Source organism: Rattus norvegicus, chromosome 17, assembly GCF_036323735.1.
Source record: "Rattus norvegicus strain BN/NHsdMcwi chromosome 17, GRCr8, whole genome shotgun sequence".
NCBI classification, from domain to species: domain Eukaryota; kingdom Metazoa; phylum Chordata; class Mammalia; order Rodentia; family Muridae; genus Rattus; species Rattus norvegicus.
In genome coordinates, this window is record NC_086035.1 from 35,066,973 (window position 1) to 35,080,504 (window position 13,532).

General features: G+C 41.5%; 1 protein-coding gene across 8 annotated transcripts in view; it reads left to right on the plus strand.

Moving 5' to 3' along the window:
- Positions 1–13,532, plus strand: part of Cdkal1 (CDK5 regulatory subunit associated protein 1-like 1) — a 552,607-nt gene that overhangs the window by 139,752 nt on the left and 399,323 nt on the right. For all 8 annotated transcript variants that reach the window (XM_063276598.1, XM_063276594.1, XM_063276597.1 and 5 more), the window contains 1 exon segment: positions 12,697–12,793. In XM_063276598.1, coding sequence (XP_063132668.1) covers positions 12,697–12,793 — 97 coding nt within the window.

Genomic DNA, 13,532 nt, shown 5'->3' on the forward strand with positions numbered 1-13,532 from the left:
CTCATTCCTACAGTATTTCTTTTTAATGTTACTAGGCTTTGTTTGTAATTACTGCCTGTTAAGGCAAGTGTTTCCTATTACAGTTGTAGAGTTTTCTTGCCAGTGTAAGCTGCGGGATTTAGCAGTTTCCATTTAACACGTGAGAAAACTAGGGCAGAGACAAGGTCTGCCTTTCGTTCAGTTTGCCACAGAGACAGAATCTAAACTGAACTCTTAAGACTGCTGGTTTAGAGCTTCCTTCAGAACCACGTTGTGTCCGTCAGCAATGACTGAGGACAAAGAACTCACAGAGAGGAAAGGGATAGGTGGCCCACAGTCTAGGATTGGTGGCTGGGTACTCAGCTGCAGTTTGGTAGGATGTCATAGAAAGAGATCAGGCAGGACAGTACCAGTTACATCAGAGAGAGGACAGGCCAGGGTCTCTGTGTCCACCAAAGGCACGTCAGCACTGAGTTAAAGGCCTGCTTCTGTCTCCAAGCTAGCAATTGTCCTTGTAGTAGCACTTGAGAACCATGCCTTGAACACATGGGCCAAGCTTAAAGTTTGTTTTCAGAAACAGAGTAATGAGGCGGCCCAGACACACTGTGGAAGAGAGCCGGTACAGGTGTATCCTGAGCACGTTTCTTGTCTTCTCAGTAGTATAGCTTTGAACTTATTGCCACCAAAATGTAGAAAGCCAACCGATTATTTAATGATGTCTAAAATCCCTTTAATCAAAATTCTTAATTAGTTGGTTGAAAACCCCACTTTATTTCTTCTGAAATGATCATAAGACCAAATACCATCATTTTCTTCCCTAAAGCATTCATCAGGGTTCTTCCAGCTAACTGTGACATCCTGTTTATAAGGCATGGGTTAAAAACCACTTTTATGTGGGTTCTGAGATAAATAGGAAGGTTCAAAGGATGTAGGGACACTAACCACAGTTTTATTTCTCTTCCTCTTTTTGCTGGGAAATTTCTGCTTATTTATTTTTAATTAAAATATTGGTTTATTTTTAATGTCTATATTGTTAAATAAAATATTTTAAAGTCACACAAAAATGTCTGGGCCAGCAAATTGCTTAAGCAAATGCTCATCCCTATTGATACATCTTCTTCAACAAGGCCACACTTCTCTTTGTCTCTTTGAATTTTTAAAATTACTTTAGAAAACCTTTTATTGACTTTTTAAAAATTTTACATTCACTGCAATTCCATCATCTCTCAGTCTCTTCAAATCTAGCCTTGCAACTCCTTCCCTCAAGTAAACAAACAAAAAACAAAAACAAAACAATATCAGACACACACAAAAACACCACCTTGTCATGGAAGATATGGTGTGTCACACGGTACCCCCTTTTGCCCAAATAGCTTTCCTTGAAATGTTCATTGCAGTGAGTCATTGGTCTGGCTGGAGGCCTCTGGCTTCTGTCTCATTATCAGTACTGGATCCGCACCTGGACTCCTCCTGGCTATCCTCTTGTGGCCCTGTGTCATGGAGATCTTGCAGCTTTGGTTCTTAAGACAGAAGGCCCCATTTCTTAGTTCTTCCCAAGCCATTCCACCAACTGGTAACCAAGAGTTCAAATATATAGGCCTTGGGAGCCATTCTCATTCAAATTATCACACTGTGGAAGTCACTGCTTGCTTCATCTATAAGTGACCACAGTTTTGATGAGTTGGTGATTAGTTTTGTGGGTTCTTTATTATGATCTTCTTTGTCATTAAACAGTAAAGTAAAATCCTGATGATTTTTAAAAATACTTACTTGCATCCTACATTTCTTTTAATCTGTAGGCTCCCCCTATGTTTTTCTTTCCTTACAATTTATCCATTAACTATTTCAGGCATTTTGACTGTCAGCTTCCTGTGGGCCAAGTTTTATACAAGATTATGCTTCTCCAGAGATGGGCCTCCTTGAAGCATAGTAGAGTTACTGATGCTTTTGGTGTACTTTGTAGCAGGGTTGTGCCTTTTATCAATGGCAGAGTCTCCACTACTGGCCTCTGAGGAGGTGAGGCTCACAGGCCCAAGTGGAACAACTCGCACTGGTTTGTGTAGAGATGTGCTTGTAGTCCCAACTTGTGAGTACTTTTGGGGGCTGGCCACTGCAACATTAGGAATATTCATGTCAACATGTGTTCATCTTTAGCCAGAGGTCTGCTTTCTCTGTCCCTTCACTTGGCTCTGTGGCTTTTCTTATAGGTCATGTTTTTAAGAGTTACACAGAAACGCGTTCATGTTCAGGTTGTTTATGGGTTCTCCCTGCTTACATCCCCGCCATAGGCTTGCTCTCATGTGTGTTTGTCTTGTCTGTTGAGCTTAGGAACTCACTGAGCTATAAGCTTTTAGTGCTTCAGTCATCTCAGTCCCCGAGAACTCAGACTGTAGTGTTTAGGTTTGCATGTTTAAATTATTTAGAGATATTAAATTCATGCCTAATTATTTTTTCATTTTTCATTTTTATTTTTTCCTACTTATTTTTTTAAATGAGGCTCTGATCAATACATAGTTCATTCCAGTTTTGACTTACTTCATAACAATTTTCATATGATAATTCTGAATGGGATTCTGTCATCTCATTCAGATCTTGGTTTTTGAGCCATAAATTAAGAATTTAAAAGTATTTGTATGATATACAGGTTTAATTTTATTTATATTTGAAAGTACAAAGAATATGTAGCTCTTTTCTCACTACTTCCAGTGCTAAGATTATTTAACATCAGCCCAATGCCACGTTGGCTGCCTTTACTCTCCTCACTCATTTTTGTGCAAACATGAGAATGAATATTTGTGTATTCTTTGAACACTAGTAGAATATAGTCAATGATTATTCACAGAACAATCCTTGGAACAAAAATTATTCTGACTGTAGATGTCAATTTACCCTAACATTAGATAATTATCCCAAGATGGCTACATGCCCACAATCCTACATATAGAAGGCTGAAGCGGGAGAGTTGCTCTGAATTGAAAGCCAGCCTGGGCTACAAAGTGAACACCAAATTTGTTAACATCTTGTTACTCAGCTAGAAAACAAAAAACCAAACCAAACAAACAAATAAACAAAAAGTATTTTATATGGGCAAGACGGTTATTAGAGTTAAATTCTTTTTATCATTATTAGCATATATGTTTATATATATATACATACATACATATACATACATTAGTGTCATCTCAGGTCAGTTTTGTTCTAACCAATAGTACACGCTGGGTGGTACTGGTTCTTATACATGGTGGGCAAACATTCTACCACTGAGCTATTTTTTCCTCTGTGTGTGTGTGTGTGTGTGTGTGTGTGTGTGTGTGTGTGTGTGTACATTCTTTTAAAAATTTGTTTGAGAATTTTATACAATGTATCTCGATCATATTTGCTTTTAACTCTTACAGATTCACCTCTACCTCTTAATCACCCAACTTGTCACTTTTTTAAATTTGATAATCCACAGGCTTTAATTCATGCTGCCCATATTCTTGTGTTTGTGGGCCACCCCTACGTGCCTCCTGCGTGGTGTTTAATCAGCAGGCTGTGGTTGATTAGCTCAGGGTTTTCCACTTGCTACAGAGCTGGGCATCATTTTTCATGGATACATATAGACATTTTATCGTAGCTTTCCCTAGGGAGATAACAACAGCGCATCCAATCAAGGCACATTCTGAGTGCATGCTTTTCCAAGGCTAATTGGCGAAGCTTCAGCTCCCTTTCTGTAGGATTCTGCTGAGCCTTACTTTCCTCTGCATAATGGACGGTGGTAATAATGAGGAAACCTGGTTTCAGTTATACATTACAGCATAATTTGGTTTGTTTAAGTCCTGTTGGTAAATGGTGAGTGCTGTTTTCATGGTTGTTTTAGTTGATAATTTGAATTGATGTTAGTGTGAGTTTGTCCATGAGCTAGAATTGAAACAGAAAAACTGACAACTTAACCCCTCGAAGTGGATGCTGTTTTGCCCATTTATGTTGTCAAGAGGGCATTTTTACATAAAACAGTGTGTGGTATTTCTGTCTCCAAAACCACTGGAGCAAAGGCTGGGTTTGGAAGTGAATAGTGGCTCCAAGGTTTAGTCTGCTCTATGTATGTAGGCCACTGCTATTTTAAAAGGATCCCTCCCCCCAGCTAACAGTTGTATTTAATTACATAGCTTGTGATGAAGCCACCTACACTAAGGTCAAATGAGTTCTATCCATTGCTTTGCCACTTTTCTGACGTTAGGCTTGGTGTAGCTTTTGTTGCTTTTAGAGGAGAAATGCAACAAAAAGAAGGGAGTTGGAGGTGGCTTATATACTAAGAAACTTCTCTACAGTACTGTAACCCTTATGGATTCAGATTTTTGTTGGCTCGACTTAAGGATTTATCATAAACCTCAGATGTTGGTCAATGATACTAGATTTGTGTGTAATTGAATGTAAGCTATATTCCTTCTCATTGGATTGTGTGTATTTTACTTTTTACAACTATTATTTGTAAGTGTATGTGTGCATGTTTATGTGGATGCTTGTGTGTTTGTGCATATAAACATTTGGGGATCAGAGGACAATTCTGGGGAGTCAGCACTTGTCTTCTCCTTTTCTTTTGAAGCAGCATCTCTCTTGTTTTGTGTCACTGTACTGTGTGTTCCTACTTAACTGGCTTTCAAGCTTTGTGGTCAATTCACTCGTATTAGATTTTCCTCTTTCCATGGGAATAACAGAATCACATATGCAAACCACCGTATGAGGTTTATCATGTGGATTCTAGGATCTGAACCCAGGTTTTCAGGCTTGTGAGGCAAGTGCTTTTCCGTGCTGAGCCATCTGCCCAGCCCTTGTGCAGCCATTCTCTTAAGAGTTTTAGCAAGAACATTGAAGGTACGTGGGGGAATCACGTCTTTATTTTATAATGTGGAAAATGCAGATGAAGGCATTGTACATGCTAAGTGCATACTAGACTGAGCTATCCCACAAGCTACGTGTTACTTTCCTATTGGGATTTTGCCACATCATCACAGAATCAGAATTTTATCATGTTCAGGTTAACTTTAAGAAATTACTACTTGCATGTAGCAGGTTTGTATCTTGGTGATCTGCCCAGAGCACCTTCTCCTGCTCCTGTCACAGGCATGGGCTCCTCCCTACTAGGTGCACTGTACATTGCTCACCATAGTGCAACACTTTTCCTTCTCACAAAGCGTGAGTTACACTATTACAGTGGCACTCCATACCGCGCTGCTGAGGTTATGCTCCATACTTGGAAATTGAATGTCCCTATACATTCCTGAGTGTTTCTGTTTGGACCATTACTTTTGGTCTGTACATCTTAGAGTAGGTTTTAGTTTTACTTCAAGCTTTTGGGAGCTCATGGCCCAGCTGTGCAGTTGTGACAGCAGAGTCTTGCAAGTGCACACTGCATTACGCCAAGCATCTCCTTCTCGACTGGGTTCAGAATAGGGAAGGCACTGTGGCTAATGAACTGTACCAGAGTCTCTCTTGTTTGCTTAGGTGTGTCTCTGTGTTGCACATGACTGTATGTATATACATCAGTTGATACCCCTTGTGAGAACATCTGATTGCAAGAGTCTTTCTTGTAGGTGTGCTTGCCTCCTACAGAAACACAGTGCATGACCCTCTTCCTTTTGCAGTCATGAGGAAGAGTTTTACACTTAGAAGTGTAAAACCTAGACATACCGAGGGGATTCATTTTTCATAAGATTCTTTATTCTCTAATTGCTATTTTTAAAAAAAAACCTTTTTATTGGTTCTTTGTGTGTTTCACATCATTATCCCCAGTCCCTCTCATCTCCCTGTACTCTCCTATCAACCCTCTGCCCTTGCAAACACCCCTACCCGCTCAAAAACACGTGCTCCTGACAAACCCCCCCTTTCCCCCCAAAAAACCAACAAAACAAAAAGTAACAACAGAAACATAGAAAGCACCTCATTGTGGAAGCTGTACGTGTCACAGTGTGTGCCACAGTATATCCCTCTGTCCACACGTCTTCTCTTGCAGAGTTTTATGCTTGAGTCATTGGTCTGGTTCAAGATCTCTGGTGTCTGTAACACCAACTGAGAATCAATCCACTTAACCTGTTGTTGCCCTGTCCTGGAGATCTCACAGCTTCAGATCAGCAGGGCTGCCCCTTTCACAAATCTGCAGTTTGCAGATGGTACAGATTTTGGGGTGGGCCAATTCAGAGCCCTGGATCTAGGCTTGGGTGATAGCTGAGCTGGTCAGTGCACCCCCATCCCTGTTCTGTAGCCCCAGGGCGAGTTCTCCAACTGCTCCAATGGGCCATGCAGCACCACCATTGGCAGGAGGCAGGGTCTGCTTCCCTGCTCTCAGGCCCTCAGGGCCGGCTCACAGGCACCCATGATTCCAGAGTGAGCTGTGCTGTGCTGCACAGTTAAGGTGCGGGGCCCACTCTCCCAAGTTCTGCAGCCTGTGCGGGGCTGGGCCAACTCCTCCTCTCACACTCTCTGGGCTGGCTCACCCTTGCCTTAGCCTCTAGGACCAGTTTCACTCTGTTGCCCAGACTAGGTGCTGGCTTGCCCGAATGCCAGTGAGAGGGCAGATCTAGTTTTCTCATTGTTTTGCCCTGGGGACCAGTTCTCCAGACTGCCACCTCAGATGAGTGCTGGGGGAAACTTCACCCAGGCCACCTCAAGGAATCTCGTCCTTGGGGCCCAGTCACGTGAGGCCCCACCACCACTGTCAGTTCTGCTCTGCTGCCTAGACAAGGTGCAGGGCTAGTTCTCTCTTTTTCAGGATGCTGTGAGAAGATTTCCCAACTTCCAGAGGTGGTAAAGGGTGGGGTTGGAGGCACTGGGACGGACTTCTGCTCCACTGACAATGATACACGACAGGAGTTTTTTTAAATGAAAGGGATTTTAGGTGAAAGTTACGTTACTATGAATATTTTTGTATTAATACCAATTTGATAACATGTATGAGGAATAAGAGAAGTACAGATGGAGATTCCTCAGTCTCCCCTGACCTGATACTAGTAGAAAAAGATCCATGGTTTTCTGCATATTCCAATGAGTCTAGTTTTCTACCAGACCATTATGTTGCTCACTGGACTTGGGTGAGTAGAACAGATACTGAATTGAGGCTCTTCCTGGAAGGCACTTGGCTTAGTACATGACCATGTGTTCCAGAGAAGGAACGATTCCTCAGTGTTTGTTACTGCGTTCTCAAATGTGGGACTCGAGGATCCAGGCGATCTTGGGCTCACCCTGGCTCTGGCTCACTCAGCTGAGATCACTGCTTCATTTTGAAGCTCAGTTTTCTTACTTTTGAACTAAAGAAGTGACGCTTTGTCATCATTAGGGATCCTCACGCTGCTGTGAATCTTCAGCTTCTCTACAAACCATTTCCTGTGCTTAGTATTCAGAAGAGGAGGTCCCCGCTTTATTTTTATTTTCTGTGTCACTCAAGTTAATGGTCTATGCAGGTGCATGCCACCAGTCTCATTTGGAGATATGTTTCAAGAATATATGAACCAAAATATTAAATTAACTTTATATTCATTAAATTTTTAATTAACATGCCAGTGCCACCTGAAAGGAAGACATGGTAATTCATACTATTTTAAACTTTCTTAAGTTATTATTCTCAGGAGCATTCACATTTTGAAGGATAAAAGTTTTTTAAAAATACCTGTGTTAGGGGTTGGGGGTTTAGCTCAGTGGTAGAGCGCTTGCCTTGCAAGTGCAAGGCCCTGGGTTCGGTCCCCAGCTCCGAAAAAAAGAAAAAAAAAACCTGTGTTAGGTACGTATCAAAAGAAAAATAATTTCACCTTGTATTAACATGAGCAAAGCTTATTAAAGGAAAAGGACAGGCTGTCAGAAAGGAATGATTATAGCAGGAACATTCGGAGACTGTATTAAAGCTTTGGTGCGTTATTTTGGTCACATGTAAAGTGTGGCATCAGTATCCCATGGCTGGGTTGAGGCTTGTCGTAGGTGTACTTCTCATCTGCCCTGCCATTTTGAAGCTGAATTCAACTCAGCTTGGAATAGTTCTTACTTAGTAAGTTCCTAGGTCAGGCCTTTTCTGAACCTTTACTCTTAATATTATGGTATTCATAGTGCTTGACAAACAGCCTGTTCTGCCTGGTGCTATGGCTAACACTGTTCTCCTGTCCTCCAGATCACTCTCTTTTCTTTGTTCTGCTATAGTGACTGCTGCAGCTTTCTGTGCTTCTTTGTCTGCGCCTTCCTGCTTATATTTGCTGGTAAAAATGTCTTCATGGAGGCTTGTCTGGTTTGTACATTGATCTTCTCTTCAAGACCCCTGCACTTCTCTCTGCCACTGAGAGGTGCATGGTTGCTGCCAAGTTGGTTATAGTTTTGTTGTATCACCTTTTATTAACATTGTTGAATTGTAGGCATGAGTTTTCCTCATTTCTATATTCCCTTTAAATCGTTTCATTTCATGGGAAACAGGTATTTTCTTTAAAAAAAAACTTTGATATTAATTTTATTCTTTTATGTGTGAGTGCTTTGCCTTCAGGAATGTATGTGCACTGTACCTGGTGCTGAAGGATGTCAGAAGAAGGTATTGGTTCTCCTGGACAAGATAATTCTTAGTTTCCATGTGGGTGACAGGAGTTGAACTAGGGTCCTCAGTGTCAAGTGCCCCTAACTGCTGAGCCATCTCTATGGCCCCAGACATTTTCTTTGAGCATAATTTTGGTGATCTTTTGGATACTTAGCTGCGATTCTACATGTGAAGGTTCTTGGAAAGCACAATGTTAGCTGTCATGTAGAGTTTGATAATGAGAATGGAAAAATATTTTCATTTGTTAAGGAGTTTTGCATTTACTATTAAAATGTATTTGTTTGAAGTGAAGTCCTTATCAATAAAGTGTAATTTTGTGGCAGGGATAGGTGATAAATCCTTTGGATGTCCTGTGAGTCACCCAAGTACAAGCTTGGGTTTTTAACAAAATTATTTAGCAATTGTTTCACTCAGGATATTTTCTAGTTTCATCTATTTGCCTAAGAATTTCACGAAGTCATTGTTTTTGATAGCTGAGTAGTACTCCATTGTGTAGATGTACCACATTTTCTGTATCCATTCCTCTGTTGAAGGGCGTGTGGGTTCTTTCCAGTTTCTGGCTATTATAAATAAGGCTGCTATGAACATAGTGGAGCATGTGACCTTATTATATGTTGGAGCATCTTTTGGGTATATGCCCAGGAATGGTATAGCTGGATTCTCAGGTAGTGGAATGTCCAATTTTCTGAGGAACTGCCAGACTGATTTCCAGGGTGGTTACACCAGCTTGCAATCTCACCAACAGTGGAGGAGTGTTTCTCTTTCTACACATCCTCAACAGCATCTGCTGTCACCTGAGGTTTTGATCTTAGCCATTTTGACTGGTGAGAGGTGGAATCTCAGGGTTGTTTTGATTTGCATTTCCTTGATGGTTAAGGATGTTGAACATTTCTTTAGGTGCTTCTTGGCCATTTGATATTCCTCAGCTGAGAATTCTTTGTTTAGTTCAGTACCCCATTTTTAAATAGGATTATTTCATTCTCTGGAGTTTAACTTCTTGACTTCTTTGAATATATTAGATATTAACCCTATATCGTATGTAGGATTGGTAAAGATCTTTTCCCAATCTGTCGGTTGCCATTTTGTTCTATTGACAGTGTCCTTTGCCTTACAGAAGCTTTGCAATTTTATGAGGTCCCATTTGTTGATCTTTGATCTTAGAGCATAAGCCACTGGTGTTCTGTTCAGGAACATTTCCCCCATGCCCACGTGTTCGAGGCTCTTCCCCACTTTCTCTTCTATCAGTGTATCTGATTTTGTGTGGAGGTCTTTGATCCACTTGGACTTGAGCTTTGTACAAGGAGATAAGAATGGGTCAATTTGCATCCTTCTACATGCTGACCTCCAGTTGAACCAGCACCATTTGTTGAAAATGCTTTCTTTTTCCAGTGGATGGTTTTAGCTCCTCTGTCAAAGATCAAGTGACCATGGTATGTGGGTTCATTTTTTGGTCTTCAGTCCTATTCCATTGATCTGCCTGCCTGTCTCTCTACTAATGTCATGCAGTTTTTATCACGATTGCTCTATAATACAGCGAGAATTTTTTGTGAGAATTTTATTGAGTATTTTTGCATTGATATTCATGAGGGAAATTGGTCTGAAGTTTTATTTCTTTGTAGGGTCTTTGTGTGGTTTAGGTATAAGTGTAATTGAGACTTCAAAGAATGAATTGGGTAGTGCCCCTCTTGTTTCTATTCTGTGGGCATCCAGAGACTGCCCCACCTGGGGATCTATCCCATATGCAGCCACCAAACCCAGTCACCATTGCTGATGCCAAGAAGTGCTTGCTGACAGGAGGCTGATATGGATGTCTCCTGAGAGGCTCTGCTCGAGCCTTACTGATAGAGATGAGGATGCTTGTGGCTAACTATCAGACTGAGCATGGGGACCTCAATGGAGGAGTTAGAGAAAGGACTGAAGTTGCAGAAAGCATTCGCAACCCCATAGGAAGAACAACAATATCAACCAACCAGTTCTCCCAGAACTCCCAGGGACTAAACCACCAACCAATGAGTACACACAGAGGGACCCATGGCTCCAGCTCCCTATGTAGCAGAGGATAGCATTGTCTGGCATCAATAGGAAGAGAAGTCCTTGGTCCTGTGAAGGCTCCTTTTCCTGGTATAGGGGAATGCCAGGATGTTGAGGTGGGAGTGTATGGCTGGGAGTGGGAGCATCCTCATAGAAGCAGGGGGAGGGGTTATGGAAGAGGTTGAGAGGGGATAACATTTGAAATGTAAATACATAAAATATCCAATAAAAAAAGAGACTTGAAAAAAAGTAAGAACCAGAGGATGTGTTTGCTGTGAGACTGTGTCTCCTAGTAATGCCAGAATCCATACCCATAAAGTTCTTCTCGACCGTCCTAACATGAGCTGAGCACAGGTGATGCTAATGAGCATGCCAAGCTGGACAGGGAAATCCCATGAGGTTTCAGTCTTACACAGAGAAGTACAAGCCACCGAGTGAGGCTGGGAGTGAGAGAGGCGGTCCTTCCCCTGGGAGAGTCCACCAATGGACTGTCTGGTGCCACATGGTGAGCCTGGAACACGTAGATTCAGGTGGCATTATATGGATACAGCAGCTTATATTTAGGATAGATATGTGTACACACACACACACACACACACACACACACACACACACACGCAGAAACATTCAATGAAAAAACAGGCTATGAATTTGAAGGAGAGTTGTATGGGGTATATGAGAGGTTAGACAGAGGAAAAAGAAGAAATGTCATAATTTAAAATCTCAAAAAAAGAGTGAATTTATATGCACTTATTTTATTCATTTCACTCTTTTTGCACTTCCCAGAATTTTTTTTTCCCCGACGTTTAATTACAACGACCTATTTCTACTGGCCCCAGGAGTTTTCTTGTTGTTACTGTTGGCTTTTAATTCTGAACCTGTGCCCTGGAGTTGTCAGGAAATGACAACAAATGTATGCTGGGCATGGAGACACATCATTTCTTCACATTCTTCATATTCTAAAGTCAAGTCCAGAGCCTGGACTGAAAAGCCTCAGCTTTCTTGGGTGTTGGAATAGCATGGTTCCCAACCTGGTACATACATTATGATAGCCATGAATGCAGCAGTTGAGACCAGTAACCAACTTCCAAACTGATGCTCTGGAGAAAGAGTCGAAGGCCTGCACATTTAATTTTATATGAGCAGAGGATATAGTTGACTCCAGGAGGTTTAAATAGGCACAGATGTCTGTTGTCACTAGCATAAAGTCAGTGTTGCTGGAAACAGTGAGTGACTTTACGGACATGCGTCTTCACTCCTCAGTAACCAAATGCCCCATAATGCTACAAATGCCAGGCGCTCCGTTGAGCCAGTGTTTCTACTTAGAACTTATTTGTTTGTCAGCTTTTGTTGCGGTGGAAAAATATCAGGAAATTATCAGTAAGACAAAGGTCCAGGAACAAGGTCCACATTTCAAGGGTTTACTTGCTGCTGCTCTCTAGACCCGCATTGCTTCTGAATGGCTTGTGTAATAAGAAGTCACTAAGGGATTAACCCATGCAGAAGACCAGGCTTCATTAACCAGTCTTTCTTAAAGATAAGTATGTATGCAAACATGTACATATTTGCATATGTGTGGACACCTACATCATCCAGTCATGCTTGCTGTGTGAAGGGTGACAGCCAACACAGGAAGCCAATAACCAAAGGTTGTCCAGGGAGAAGGAGTTGGCAGGGAGTTTGGGAATTTCTATGGTACGAGATATTTTACCTTCTATTCTCTCCTGTTGAAATTATTTGAACTATACTTTATTGTTCAATGTTTAAGAAAGAATATATGATGTTTCATGTGCATTCTTACTAACATTTTAAACACATGACTTGTTTGAAGGCTTAGCCTATCTATGTGGAAAAAAGATTTTTGCAAATGTTTCATATCAGCATTGCAAACTTGTATGATTTTTTTTTTTTTTTTGGCAATATGGTGATGATGAAAGTTCTAACAGACACATGCATTAGTGGTGTGAGAAACGGGCAGGCAGTACATAAGTTTAATGATGAATATTTTCTTTAGCTCACCGCTGGAAAACCCTGGTTCATGTTAGATGGGCTTCTTAATTGGAGAACTTAGGTGCACAAACATCACTTTCTAAGGCTGTGTCAGTGAGCAATAGAATTCACAATGATTTTCTCCATTACAGAAAAGCTCACGAGGAGAATAAGAAAGTTGTCCTCGCTGGCTGTGTTCCCCAAGCCCAGCCTCGTCAGGATTACCTCAAAGGACTGAGCATCATTGGGGTAAGAGTGGACTGGATGGATAGAAAGAAGAATTGTCATGTTGTCACCTCATTTTATTTCCTCATGATAGTTTACTTATGACTTTTCTAAACATAACTGTCTTTATCTCCTGTGGAACTCCTTTCAGAATGTGTGACTTTTCACCTTCACACACACACACACACACACACACACACACACACACACACACCCCCATGTTGTAGGCTCTCTTACTAAGTCATTAGCACTGTAAAAACTACACCACTATGGGGTTTGTGCCTTGTCATGTCTTGGTCTTCATCCACTCTTGTCACTCTCCACGTCATGCCACATTTCCCACCTTCCTGAGCCACCGGCCCATCGTCCCCAGTACATAAATGTCTGTTTGGAAAATGTTCTGCTTTCCTCACCCCCAGGTCTCAGCCTCTGGGGAGCCCAGGCTGTATAGCTCTTTACTATGGTTCTCCAGCATCCCATCTTTGGGTGCCTTTGCCCCCTGCTTCTGCCTCTGTGTTTAACTTAACAGAGAGTTAGGGTTGTACACCTAAGCAATTTTATTCTCCCACAAAGCCCATAACTCCAATTTAATTTTTTACACCAGGGAAGCTTTTCATCACTTTAACCACTGTGTTTCTCCAGCCTTCTCCATCACTCATACACAAGTGTATAAGTTTTGGTGTATTATTTTCACCAAACATTTTTCCTTTTGTAGTTTTGTTCTTAAACATAACCGTTGGGCAGCCAGATCTGAGACGTCCAC